At 41.5% G+C, this 14,998-nt stretch overlaps 1 protein-coding gene across 2 annotated transcripts in view; it reads left to right on the top strand.

The window, feature by feature from the left end:
* Window positions 1-3,572: 3,572 nt before the first annotated feature.
* Window positions 3,573-14,998, top strand: part of LOC144933133 (uncharacterized) — a 47,708-nt gene continuing 36,282 nt past the window's right edge. The window contains exon 1 of one of the 2 annotated variants that reach the window (XM_078857716.1): window positions 3,573-3,660. In XM_078857716.1, coding sequence (XP_078713842.1) covers window positions 3,639-3,660 — 22 coding nt within the window. In that variant the 5' untranslated portion in view covers window positions 3,573-3,638. Of the gene's footprint in view, window positions 3,709-14,998 lie in introns of both variants that reach the window. The other variant, XM_078857715.1, reaches the window with a different exon arrangement.

Genomic DNA, 14,998 nt, shown 5'->3' with positions numbered 1-14,998 from the left:
CTTGAATGAAAGGGAGTCACAGTCATCAGGAGTGGCAGCAGGAAATGATGTGCAGCAAAGATCACTTCCAATAAATGTTGGACATGGGTGCACATTAGAAGGAATTTCCAATGTTGGTACAACTTTACTGCATGACAACTGGTACAATGTGGGTACTTAGTATAAAACTGGCAGGAAAAACTCCACCCTGAGTGGCATTGTTATTACACGACGGTCTACACTGTAAACAACTGCTGGAGGAGGACGTGTTGCAAATTCGAAACGTAAAATACGAGGCGCTCCACATTCGATGGCAACACTTATTTTGAAATGCCGTACCTGTAAAGGGCAACAATGTGTATTTTATACTGAGCAAGTCTGCAACGGGGCCTCCCATTATCCATGTGGCTCGTGTGCATACCTCGATGACTTGAGAGCCCCTCCAGCCACCTGCAGCCACCTGCAGGCCAGAATCAATGTTGACCGCCCGTGTATATACATGTATTACTGAAACTGATTGCAAATGAGTACTTTTGTTCTGTTCCTCTGTGTTGGAAACTTGGCTGATCGGATAAGCCACACAAGCTACAGCTGCTCCCAAGAAGTTGAGGTGAACTCACGGTTCCCTTGTTGAGTGATTTCCCTCTTAGGGGTTTCAAATCCAGGCACATTAAGTGCTTACTGTTGACCCTGAGTAACGATATTTGTAGTTGTTGTGCTTGCATGGCCATGTGGTGAGAGTTGGTTTATTTTTGTTCGGGCTCGTGTACTGTTTAGCAGCTTCGTATGTTTTGGGTTCAAGACGGAAGCTTGGCAAAGCCCAACAGGCTTGTGGAGTCTTAGTTACAGTGCGCTATGCGAGGGAGCAACAACGGAATGCAAGAATAATCGTGAACATAGACGTAATAAAATACTTTGTGCATGAGCAATATTAAACCTCGGGACAGGCTCTTTGACCAAATTAAGAATCGTAAAGCGGTCAACGGGGAGTTTGTTAATGTCAGGATATTTCTGGATTCTAAACAAACGGCGTTGTGAACTTTGTCGAAAATAATCTTCGTATTTATGGAATTGAATTTGTTATGGCTGCAACCTGCCAGTGGCGCATGAAGCTGCGTTTGTTGTGAAGTTTCTGTTCAAGACCGTTAGACTCCTCTTGATTGTGGAAATGAAAAGTGGAGCAACGTTAATGAACTGTATGGATTTAGACCCGTATAATTGCACAAGGTTATTTACTAAATTGAGGCAGTGCTCATCTCCTGTTTACAGCCCTTGAGCCAGTCGTGGAAATTCCACCTTTCTATGGTGGGGCAGAGTTTATCCATAGGACAAACCACCTGCACACTGGGGCAAACTATCCGTGCTAAGAAATATAACATGCGTTCCATTGTGATTTTGCGTAGAAGTAATGGTTAGTTGTTTGCCATTGCTTTACGAACCCGGTGACCTAAGTTTAATTTACCATCCAACTATCACATCAGTTGCGAGTTATATGCGAACCAGTCCTGGGTCCCCCCTTCACACCATTCGCCACTGGCTATCGTGGTGAAGTATTTTGAAACAGCCCCTATGGCCGATACAGCATCAGGAGGCATTCAGCTATTGGTGGATATGCAAAGGGCTGTACGTGATTCAGGTGATCTGGAGTAAACGTGCATATTGTATAGATACAAAGCTTCAACCCTTCTTGAAATAAACTCAAAACATGTTTTCTACATTGATATGTGAAACATACCACACAGGGAATGTATAGATTTTCCATGTAATTAATGCTTATCACCAGTATAGTACACTCACTGGCGGAGCCAGTGGGGGGTGGCACGTGCCCCCCTAATGATCCGATCGAAATCCCTCATTTCGATCGGATCATTGGGGTTTATCTCCATATATATAAAAGGCAAAGTTGTGAATGTGTCTGTTCACAATATTTAGCGTACTTCCCGACATGCAACAAACTGGAAATTTTGCATGTGGGTACTTTCCAAACTGGACACCATGCAAACATAAAAATACACTTTTTTGGGGGGGGGGGGGGGGGCTCGATAATGCATTCATTTTTTGCACGGCAAGTGAGCTGTGACGTCACACCTGTCACGTGACCCGCGCACGTGGAAGCGTAACGCATTGTAGTGTAGCGGGTAGCGCGCCGCGCTACGAACCCACGACCCAAGTTAGATTCCCGCTCACGGCCACCACCGGTGACGATTATTTGAACCGGTCCTGGGCCTCCCCTAGGTCGACTCGGCCTCAAACGAGTACCTGGTGTGGTGTGTGAACATCGCCACTGGGGAGACAAAGGTACATCCAAGTCCCGGGTAGTAAAGCTAGTTAGTAATAAATCGGCATTTTGCGACCCCCACTGCCACTGTGTAGCATGAGATGATATGACAATAGTCTGAGTCCATAATTGGCAATAAGTAACGGCAAACCAGTTATAAGTGACTCAGAATTGTGCCCAGTTGCGTATACAGGACACGACTTCCCTGAAGGCATTCACCTTCAGTGAGCGCGATGCCGATCACACAACGCGTTTCGAATTCGACCCTCGATCGATGGCTGCGCCATCTCCGCACACGCGTCGAATAAAAAGCAAGGGACGCGTCCTTACTAACAACTCCTCTATCATGTTTCATTGCTGGAGGGGTTGCCCCCCCCCCACCTGAAAATCCTGGCTCTGCCATTGAGGACACTTAATGACATGAATAACTTTGCATGTCACCGTGAAAGATCCCACCAAGAGACACTGGCAGAGCACCCCCACTCATAAGTGGAAGGTCGTGCTTTCAACTCCTCATCGGACATCGACTCACCCCATCATCTCTCGATCCGACTAAATGAGAACCCCCTTTGTAGGAAAGCAGCAGTGGCTATCACGTGACACGGCAACTTGTCGCCGTACGAATTGCCATCGATTAGCATTGCCAAGTGCTTGTCCAAGTACTGTACGTGGACATTTCTTTTGTTGACTTTATCCACACACACACACTGGTAACCAGTAGCTGGCTTCACCCGCTATATCTATTGACATTAGCATTGCACTGCACGGGAGAAATATTAATTTGTTTACTGATGATGGGGATCCCTTGCCTCCGATTAGTACGGTGCGAAAGAAGTTCAACATGCATAAATACACATCATGTAGTTGAATGTGTGTTTTTCACAAGACTTCAAACAAAGAAAACACTTTAGGCTGACCCTGCCCTATGAGTAAAACCAATCGGTCCCTTTGGTCTTACTTTGGGGATCTCAAATTAGACATTTTCGATTTTTGGATATTTCTTGTTCAAAAAGTAGTCGACTCGACTGGACTTTTGCCGAATTTTAGCTCTCTGTCGCCTACAGCCCTTCTAGAAAATCGTTACAATTTAAATCACTCGATCAGCATCGTGCGTATGTAGTTCTATGCAGAAACGTAAGAATACTTGTAGTGTTTGAATGGCATGTATGCCATGCATGCTTAAGCTCAGCAAGTGACACCAAAACACAGGCGGGGGGCCCACGTGCCGCGGGGTTGGTGAAGGCAGTGGTTGGGTTTCAGGGGAAGAGGGAGGCAGGGAATGGAGCGTTCGTGCAGCTAAGGGCAACTTGCGGGGGCGGTGGGAGTGAGAGCGGGGTCTGAACACTGCACAAAAGCGCGGTTCTAATCGAGGCGGGAGCACATGACCTGCCGTGGTCGCTTGGGTGAGCGAGAGATTTTCTGCCATCACTCCACACTCAAAAAACACCCACGTGAGTTCTGAACGTGTGCCTGCAGTTCCAGTTCGTAATGACAACATAATATGTAAAAGAAAAAATCGATGTCTAAGTTAAACCATTTTGAGTCATTGTTATTGCTTCGCTGTTAATGTTTTGCTGTGAGCAGATATGATTTTTGCAGCTTTGTGGATGGCTTGCACTCTGTCTGGACGTGTTGCTTAGCGGCACATCGTGTTTGTAAGTTGTACAAATTATTTTTAGCAGTGCATGTAATGTCACTATACTAGCGTGAAATTGGAATTTAGTTGGGTTTTTTTATTATGTGCCTTACGAACAGCTTTTTAAAACCAACAGCTTTACGGGCACAACGCAACTAATTAAAACTGCGTTATTTGATATATGTGCCAATATGTTTGGGGGGGGAGTCTGAAGCGTAAGTGAACTTGAGAAAGGTATTCAAGAGTAGCCTGTGGAATAGCGCTTCTTTGTTGAGTTAGAAGAGTTGTCTGCTGGTGGCATCGCTCGGCCAGCTTCAACAACTGTCTCCTATAAACTCCTGTCTCCTTGCTGCTGCTGTCTGCCACTAAGACATAAGTCCTTGGTAACAATGTGGACCTTATTCTTGGTTCTTTCGGTAAAGTCACGTAGAAGGGAAATAATAAAATAATAAAAGCACACCTGATTATGCTTGCTTGTGTTGCATTCGAAACGTCGTGAGAATTTTATTGTTTTATTTTTATTATTTTATTATTTCCCTTCTACGTGACTTTACCGAAAGAACCACGAATATGAATCCCTGCAGTCACGAAAGTTTTAAGTCGAAATGTGTACCTTGTCTCCACATGACGAATCGGACATGTCTGCGTAACTGCTCTGCCTACAGCGGAATATTCATAATAAAGGTTTTTGGGTTAGATCGCCTAAGTATAAATGTGTCGATAACCAACTATTCGAGGTCGTAACTATTTGGCATTTTGTTTACGCCACAACTCCTTTACTGATTGGGCGTGTCGGGAGGTGGAGGGTTTCGACACATTTATACTTATGCGATCTAAACCAAAAACCTTTATTATGAATAATGTCATGGTGTGCAACTGCAGGATGTTAAGCATTGTAGAGAAAGCCATTCTTCACTTAGCATGTTAACAATGCAGGACTGTCCGATCTGCTTTTCCACATTTAAATGTTCCAAAAGGCATTAATTCCATGTATTGGTTGGTTTGCCTGTTGTTGTTTTTTTAAGTCAAAAGCAAGGAATTGTGGTTATGTATATGTAACCACATGTATGCAGGTTTTCTCGCTTTGTGCGATACATGCTTTCCAACAAAACTGCGTACAAAGCGAAACCGCACGACACACAATGTTGTTCCGCCTCCGATCGCAAAGATGCATACGAGTGCATTTTAACCGCATTTCGCAAATTTTGGGTAGTAATAGATTAGCTGCATATACGCAGAATCGCACAAACGAACCAGCATAAAACGAGGTAAACATGTGTCCATAATAGAAGCCTTTCCATGAGTTATGATAGGGAATGGTTTTTGTATGTTTGAAAGTTTCTTATTTTTAAAAAGTCCATGGCAGGAACACCTAACGATGTCTGTGATAAATGCGCAGCTGTGCTGTTAACACCAGCATCGCTGTGAAGTTGACCGTGACCCTTTCCAGCTGTGGTTGCATGTGACAGCACAGCATAGCACACATCGACATTGCACGGAAAAGAATGAATGATACGTTTGTTGGCCAACAGGTTTCCATCTCTCCCCGAGCAGTTGTTGTGTTGGTCCTTTGATAATGAATCACGTGTTGCTCTGGCATAACATTCTTAATGCTGGCCTATACTATACATGAAAATAAGAGGTGGTTTTATCTGGATGTGTTCGAATGGGGTTGTTACATTCTGTCAAAGGTGCCTACAGACTAAATGAAGATATTCAGGAAAATAAATATTTAATATCCACAGGAATGTACACACGTGGGTATTGGGTGAAGCCAGACGTTTGTTTTTGAGTTTCGTGTTGACCGCACATGTGTGCCCAAAGCAACCATCGCACGCATGGCTTAATGGATACCGTGTGTTGCCGTGTGCTGTGGGGATGGTGTGCGAGCTATTGGTGAGCAAGACAGGTCTGGAATGATTATTAATTCCACACGTACTTTGTTGTTGTTGTTGTGGGTGGTGGTGCGCTGTTGTAGCTTTGTGTTATCTCTGTGGTTCTGAGCGAGCTTACTTGAGCATCTTTTGCTGTCACTCACCACCCGGTCACGCGGTACGAAATGTTCACACGGACTGACATTTGCACAGGTGTATGCGTGTATATAATCCCTTTGGTGAATGGGATGTTGATTTTATTTTGTTATCACGTTTCGAACGCCTCCTCTTAGCCTTGCGGCTTCATTCAAAGGGCAACCTGCCATATAAATAGTAATGAGACGTAGCATTTACCTTTTACTTTCACTTCAACACAAAGTATAGTTCGCATGGGGTGGAGCAGTGGTTAGCCCACTACATTGTGAACCCGATGACCTGAGTTTGATTTCCAGCCACGGCTGATGAAGGCAAAGCCAAGGGATAAGGATTCCCTTTTACCGGCACCATACAGCATGGGTTGAGTCAGGAAAGTTTCTTCAAAGTAAAGTGTCAATGGGCTTAGTGTAAGCAGGATTGTTTCTACACAAGAAAAGTTTTAGCCAAAAATTACATTAAAAAATATTTCCAAGAAAAATCAAATACTGTAGCTTGTTTATTCAAATTTACTTTACAAATCTCAAAACATCAAGGGGGGGGGGGCGGTTGGTTGATGAGAATAATACAATGTCAGAACATTGTGATCCAGAGTTTAAAGTTTGGAAGCCACTTGTGTTAAGCGGGGTTTTTCAAGTGGAGCTCGTTGATGACCTCAGTCTGATCACTAATAACTGCTCGACACATCAAATAAGATGGATTTTTCCTCTTAATTTGGTTAAATTTAATCCCATAGGAATAAACATTTTCAGTTTGACATGAGATGGATGCTCTTTGCAGGGTCTTTGAGAAGTGTACCCACTGTGGATAAAGTGGTCAATTGAAGTGACTCTCAGGTGATGTCCTCCCCCAGGGTGATGCACTGCTAGCTGCTAGAATTGTTTTCAGATAATGACGTGACACCATATTCACAATTGTAATATTATTTGAACATTTACATAAATATATGTTCATATCAATAGATGCCATACATCGTGTTGATATCAAATCTATTCAAACATGTTTTGGAATGTCTTGCTTTAAGAGCAACTTGTTTTTCGGTTTAACTCAACCTTTTTTCTTTTAACAACAAATATTTTGACAAATTTCACTTAACATTTTTTTTCCCAACATTTCGCCAAAAAATATAACTCTATCTTTGCTGTTTGATATTTGAATACATATATACTGATTGGAAAATGTGCTCAAGGCACATGGCATATTGCTTTTCAGTATAAAATCCTATTTTCTAAAAGCACTCCAACCGTCTTGTGCTGACTTCTTTATATCGTAGTTTAAACCCTGGCCCACATTCAGTCGGTGTGCTCGGTATTCCGTGCTTACCAGTTTAATCCCTCCAACAATGTTTTTTTTTAAAATAAAATCTATTTTTTGGGTAATTAATCTTGTGCCATTGATTGTGATTCTCTGCCTGACTCTTCTGACTTGTATCTTGTTACTTTATGTAATCTTAGTGGAAATGTTCCGTCGATTTAAATGGTTTTGATAAATTGTATACATTTTACTCGTGTCATGTTTTTGTGAGACCTTAGATGACTTGTCAGTTGCCACTTTCATTATGTGATACTATAATATCACATCCATTTTTAGTCTGAACAACACATGCATTATTATCATTATTATTGTTTGTCTTATTCTCAGGTTTTTTCGGTAAAGTCACGTAGGTAAAACATTAAAAGTAATGAAAGTAAAATAAAAACAAAACAAAAATAAAAATAAAATTCACGACGTTTCGGAGGCAACACAAGTCTCCGTCATCAGGTGGGACCGTCACAGCCAGATTAGCTGCATCAAGTGAAGCAATGATTCAAAATGTAATCCCTTATAACTTGCTTGTGTTGCCTCCGAAACGTCGTGAATTTTATTTTTATTTTTGTTTTGTTTTTATTTTACTTTCATTACTTTTAATGTTTTACCTACGTGACTTTACCGAAAAAACCTGAGAATATGAATCATTGCAGTCACGAAAGCTTCAAATCTAGAATTGTTTGTCTTCTTCTAATAAAAGAGACTGTGTGTGTAAGAATGTCAGCCACTGGAAAGTGTTTGTGAAGAGACTGCATTTGTAACGTTGGAAATAGTTTCCAAGGGGAAACAAATAAAAGGCCAAGTAGGAAATGAAATTCCGAGAAGGTCAAACCTCAGATTTATTTTAAAGTTCATACACAGCGATGTGAGTTAGAAACATGCATTTAGCGTATTTGAATGTGATACATTTCCACATGATTAAGCCACTTCGTCGAGCCATCATTTGTGGCCAGTCGTTTCTGTAAAAGATCTGTATAGCTCAGTGGGCCTTATCTAGTAAAACATTTTTAAACTAAACTGTTGTTGCAACCCTACTTACCTTTCTATTCCAACTGAACCCTCTGCCTTTGTGAACGCAACTGCACTGACAGATGATAATTGGGCAAATGTGTAAGTTTAAACATCGAACTTTAATGCTAACCAAGGGGCACGTAACGATTCCACTGCCCAGTGTTGCGTTGATTTGCATTGGATTGCATTGGATTAATTCGTGATTCATTTGAGGAACTTAACTTTCTCATGCTGTTGCAGGGGCGGTTTCTTCATTAGGGCGATTGGGCGACGCACCACCAATGTCATTCAACCACAGAGTTTCGCGAGCCGTTACTGTGCCTCTGGATATAGTCCAATCAGCGTCATGCTACGTTCTGTGGAGTACCGCCTCTTTTTGGGCGATTTCACTCCGGCTGAGAATCGCCCAGAGTGTTCCCATAGACTTACATTCAAAGATGTTTTTTTTCGAACGGCGGGCGCTGCAATGCATTCTCTATGGCTTCCGGGAGGGCTCGCACTAACGTGCTTACGTCATCATACGTAAGCACGTTTCATCCAACAATATTATTTGTCGCCACCTAGTGGAATCTTTAATAAAAGAAACTGAGTGGATTGTAATAATAGTGAGTATAGAAACAAACAAGATGTATTGTAAGAGTCACTTTATTTTTCATTAATATTAAAGAAGTGAAGTTGCCTTTACATGCTTAAGCTGTTAATTTATCCATTGCATGGGTGGACCTTATCCTTATCAATCATCCAGACATTTGCCCCCCCTGAGAGATTTTTCAGGAGCCGCCACTGTGCTGTTGTATTGCTTCTCGTAGTTTTCTACCACGTTCGCATTGTTTAATAGTTCCATTAGCCTAAATTCAGTGGCACGTCGTTTGAAAAAGACACGGCTTAGAAAACGTGATACAAATAGAACCTCCAGCCAGCGTTTCCCCTATGCAAAGGCGTCTTGCAGTGATATTTTTATCGGCATATTATTTGCATAATTCCGAAATTATCATTTCTCACAAATGAATGATTCGATCTATGTATCATGAATGTAAACGTCTTATTTTAATCAATGAATTGATGCATCGCTCTCCGCCTGCTAGGCAAGAGATAGCTGCCGGCAATGGTTGGATGGGACGTAATCTTTGCAGAAGTACCAGATTCTATAGGAAACATATAAAAGCTTGGTAATCTGCTTAAGATGTGTAGTTTGAAAATGCAATCCCACTGGCGTTTACAGTCCACTCATTGAGATGGTACGTACCGTGAAAAGTACAACAAAAACAAGTTATCTTGTTCATTCACGTTATGTTCTTATACACGGATGGCTTTTTTGACCACTTTCTCACCAAGTAAAAAAATAGAAACTGCATGAGGACCCTGTGAAGTTTTGATCTCCAGTGTGTAGGAAGTGCATTCTTATAATGCAGGGCAGAAACAACAAGCCTCTTGTGATGGCACAGTGAATCAGAGAAAAACACGACAAAGACTTTTTCTTGTAGCCACACACTGAATGCCATCCTTTTTATGACATAATTATGTTCACAATTTACAGCATTGACTTTAAAGCCGAGCTCATGCGTGGCGGTTTGCAACTCAAACACAGAGTAGGAGGGTGGCCATTGCTAAATGACGCATTCACTTGCGAATAGATTGATAGAATTAAACTCAGTCATTATTTTTTTTTATTAACGGAGTCGTCTGCCAATCTTGGAAATCTGCAGAATATTCTGGCAAGGTTAGCAGATGTATGGGGTAGAGTCAGCGTATTATGAAGTGGAGTAAGCAATAAAACAACATATATAAACATTCAAAATGGGGACCTCAAAATAAAGGAACAATAACTGAGTATTCTGCAGAAAAAAAAATGTCTGCAAAGCTCAAGGAAACCACAAAAGCCAATAACTTGTGAAACCTTTAACTCCCTGAAATAGTTAATATATAATGACTACCTATTTATATATTTTACGTGCAATGGTTTATATGCGTAGTTATTTTGCGACCAGCAACGTACCCGTTGCATGTACATCCCTTTTGTCAATCCACGACTGGACGAGGACCTCCCCATGCCATGTTGGTCATGGGGGTGATTTGACCATACTTCCCCACATTGGTAAGTTGTGGGCTGGGGAAGGCGATGCATAAGGCTCAAGATACACCCATCAAATCACGTGCTACGTTTGGCGTTTTTCACTTCATGCAAACCATTTGCAAAACAAATGTTGACATTACGCCTAGTCTAATGAAGCGTATTGACCTGTACAAACGAGACGGTGATAGTGAGGCAAAAGAGAATACATTATTGACGCAAGTCCCCGTGGAGGTGAACCGTTACACCCCTAACAGAAGAGACTGCACAAGAGGGCGCTCTGGAGAGCCCCTCTAGATGGTATTTGGCCTACTCTTCCAGAATGTCCATGCGTTTTGTATAGAGGTGGGAGTACCCACACTTTACCCCTCCACACGCAACCTGCCGATCGACCAACTATGATGTACCAATTTCTACTGCTGGGTGGACAATGGCTGGTGGATTTAAGAAAGTTTGTACACTCTTCGCAATACTTTAATCAATGAAAGGTGATGGCATCACGGGACAATGTTGAATAGTGATCGACATAGGAAGGCCTTCATCCAGCGGTGGACTGACCTTGGTAAATGATGATGTGGAGGATGATACGTTCATGAGTCACGGTGTTTTTGCATCTTCCAGGCAAAGCAGGGATATTTTGCCAACGGGAGTCAGGGAGGTTGCACTGTATGTCTTGCTGGTGGCTGCATGGGGCGCAAGTGGTTTGAGATGTTTAGCTGTGGCACAAGCAAAAATTGAGTTTTTTTTCTTTACTGCCCGTTAAATTCCTGTGCTCTGATGCACTGAAACGCCACCGTGAATTTCAGGATTGACTCTGTCGGAAAGCATTTATAAGTTGCATAATGCGATAAGTGTTCGCTGGGAGTGTATGGTGGGAGGCGGAACCTAATCAGTGTCTCAGAAGTGTGGGTGGGGGAATTCAGCGTGCGGACAGATTGGAACTCTCTGCTAACCATTAACGCAAGGTCAATATAATCTTCATGAGAATTTGTGCCAAATCGTTTTCTTGGTTTTCTTACACACACGGTTACCTACCTATACGGGAGCTCCATGTATTCCACAATGTTATTGCCACCACCCCCACCCCTTCCTGCCCTACTGACAATTGACAGTAAGGCAACAAAGGCAACTTCGAGTGCTTAACGTGGATTTTTGTTTTCATCGTCAGTCATGATCAATCCACTTTCTGGGTGAAGGGCTCCCCACCCCATTGCAATCACTCATGATCTCGTGCAGCATCTAGCTCCTGCAGAAGAACTGCTTTCATCTTCTTGGTTCTTTCGGTAAAGTCACGTAGAAGGGAAATAATAAAAAATATAATAAAATAATTCTCACGACGTTTCGGCCACAACGCAAGCAGTCGTCCTCAGGTGAAGAACAGGTCTGTCGGAAAGACAGACCTGTTCGGAAAGACAGACCTGTTCTTCACCTGAGGACGGCTGCTTGTGTTGTGGCCGAAACGTCGTGAGAATTGTATTTTATTATGTTTGATTTTTATTATTTTATTAGTTCCCTTCTACGTGACTTTACCGAAAGAACCAAGAAGTTGAATCCCTGCAGTCACGAAAGCTTTAAATCGAAAAAAGAACTGCTTTCATTACTCCATCTCCATTGCAGAAGTCCTACTGGGGATGTTCCCTCTTTTGGCTGCCACTGGCTGCCACTCCATTGTAAGTTTCGACCACGAACTACCTTCCTGTCTAGCGATGTGTCTTTGTCTCTGTTTCATCCAAACAAGAACCTCTCCATGCCTCTGTAAGCTTTTCAGTTTTTGTTCCATTTCCTTTGTCAATGTCCGTGTGCATAAATCATTAAAAGAAAGGTGTTTTTTTTATCAGTGTGTACGACCTGCTATGGTCATTAACAAAAAAAATAGATATAGAACTAAAACTGAAAAATGTGCAAAGAAGCATGGGGGAACACATGGATGAGAGAACATACGGAGGTAAATCACATCATCCAACCTGATGATGATTGCTTGTGTTGCAGTCGAAACGTCGTGAGAATTGTATTGTTTTATATTTGTATTATTTCATTATTTCCCTTCTACGTGACTTTACCGAAAGAACCAAGAATATAATACCATCCAACCTGTTAATAAAAGTGGGTTTATAAGGACACGTTGCAAGAAGGGATGAAAGACAATGGTCAAGAATAATAATGGAGTGGCAGCCAACGAATGGAATGCGTTCGAGAGGAGACGGAGCGATTGAATAAACTCACGTGCAGGTGCTGGACTTGTGGCATAGCAAGACCGTGAGAAGTGGCGACAGATTGGGGAGGCCTTCATCCAGCCTCGGAAGGATCATGGCTGATGATGATCTCATAGTAGGTAATATACTTCGCTTCAAAACTGTCCCCTTGAGATCCATTGATTTGTTGCCTTTTAATATCAAGTTCATTTTTCCAAAAAGCATTACAACTTGTTTTTATTTCGATTTAAAGCTTTCGTGACTGCAGGGATTCATCTTCTTGGTTCTTTCGGTAAAGTCACGTAGAAGGGAAGTAATAAAATAATAAAAATAAAACATAATAAAATGAAATAATTCTCACGACGTTTCGGCTACAACGCAAGCAGCCGTCTTCAGGTGAAGTGTGTTTATGTTTTATTTTTATTATTTTATTACTTCCCTTCTACGTGACTTTACCGAAAGAACCAAGAAGATGAACTTGTTTTTATCCGTTTTTTATTCAAAAATGTGAACATCATGCACGCATTTTAAAGGCCTACAAGCCTTTCTTATGAAGATGTGGATGTTTTCTAGCACATTTTGGCACCCAGTAGAGTTTCACTGTGTGACCACATTGTGGTGCTCATTGGTATCCATGCCGTTAGTTTTAAATTCACAGACTGAGGTGGCCGGATGATGACTCAGAGATCAGAAGACTGAGCTGGCACCGCTAAGAACTTGGGTTTGAAATCAGGCAGCTGCTTGTGCTTAAACAGTGTTTTAAAGTGTAGTGAGTTGATAATCTCATCCCAGTCTCCAACGACTGCACGCAAAATTATCACATTAAATTACGTTTCAGCTCTGACAATTAAAATCTAGGTTTTATTGTCACGCAACGAAAATAACTTTGATATATAGTGGGTTGGACAGTGCTGCCATTTACTGTCGACCAGAGGTCACTTTTAAGGATCTCAGAGGTAGTTCTGTGGTATCCTGTTCTGTGGGCTGTTATGTCATACGAAGTGTTGTGCTCCTCCGTGAGCTATCAGAATCAGGATAAAATTCGAGAAAATGTAAAGATAAATTTCACATTGTTAAGCCAGATTTTCAGGCTGTCAGAGAAACATGGTGACTTTATGGATAGAACATGATGGTTGAGAAACATTGCAGTCGATATAAATGTGATGCTATGTATATCACTGGTTTAATTCAAATGTTTTAACCCTACGTTTTGGTGACGCCCAGTGGGAAATAATCCACATACAAAATACACTGCAGTCATTTGAGTTTAGTGGTTTTGTGCAAGCATCGTTAGGTTAATGTAACTCCAAAGCAATGCCACCATATACTATGTTGAATTAAAATACTATATATACACTGCACTAAGCATGCAAGAGATGCAGTATTGAACCTCAGCCAAAGTGTGCTTAGCATTAGTGATGCTAGGACATTCCTCTACACTTACGCAACGTTTTTGAATAACTGTATTAAAGCAAAAAGGTATAGAGTGTAATGATTCACACCCCCCCCCCCTACGGTGACTCAATAAATTGTCATGATTCATGGTCAAGATTTGATTCAAGAAATCTAGATTTTATTTCGATTTAAAGATTTCGTGACTGCAGGGATTCATTTGCTTGGTTCTTTCGGTAAAGTCACGTAGAAGGGAAGTAATAAAATAATAAAAAAAAACATAATAAAATAATTCTCACGACGTTTCGGCCACAACGCAAGCAGCCGTCCTCAGGTGAAAACCAGGTCTGTCGAGGCGACAGCGTCTGAATGAAACAGCACCATGCTTGGAGCATATATTTAAGCTGGGTTGGAAGGGGGGGAAAGGGCGCCTTGACAAAATAATTTGCATATCAAGAGGAATTTAGCATATTTATGGGAAATGCAGGTATGTGATTAGTACTACTTATGCCCGTGCATTATGCAGGATTAGCAGCATCAAAGGGAGGGGATATGTGACTTTACCGAAAGAACCAAGAAGATAAATCTAGATTTTGTTTAATATATGTGAATGTAGTGGCCACTGGTGGATATGCAAGGGTAACATGAACCCGTACCATATAATACATATCAATTTAAAACGTGTTTTTTACTCACATTAGTCAACGCATGCATCATGAGATTAGTAATTGATATGAGGAGATTAATAAAATAATGCAGTATTATAACTATCAAATACAACGTAAAAGAAACCGAGTAATTATTTACAAAAAAGTGACAATACTTGCGTCGTCTGACTTAGCAGATGACACTTTCAGGCAAGGCCCTCCAGACTATAGGCCACATTTACTCCCAATCCCAGTCTCTTCTACCTAGGCATTTATTGTCAAACGGTAATAGTTATAAAATATGTAATACAAATTTAATAATTTACAAATATAATGCAGCTGGTTTTTCTGTGCTCCACGATGTTGTCATTAAGTAATTTGTTTTAACTCAAAAGCAAATCATTGAATCTACGATAGATTTGATGAACAGAGTCTTAAACACTTGCTGCTGGATAAT

Source organism: Lampetra fluviatilis, chromosome 6 (assembly GCF_964198595.1).
Source record: "Lampetra fluviatilis chromosome 6, kcLamFluv1.1, whole genome shotgun sequence".
Lineage (NCBI taxonomy): Eukaryota > Metazoa > Chordata > Hyperoartia > Petromyzontiformes > Petromyzontidae > Lampetra > Lampetra fluviatilis.
The sequence above is the reverse complement of the archived record's forward strand: the minus strand, read 5'-3'. Positions and strand labels throughout refer to the sequence as shown.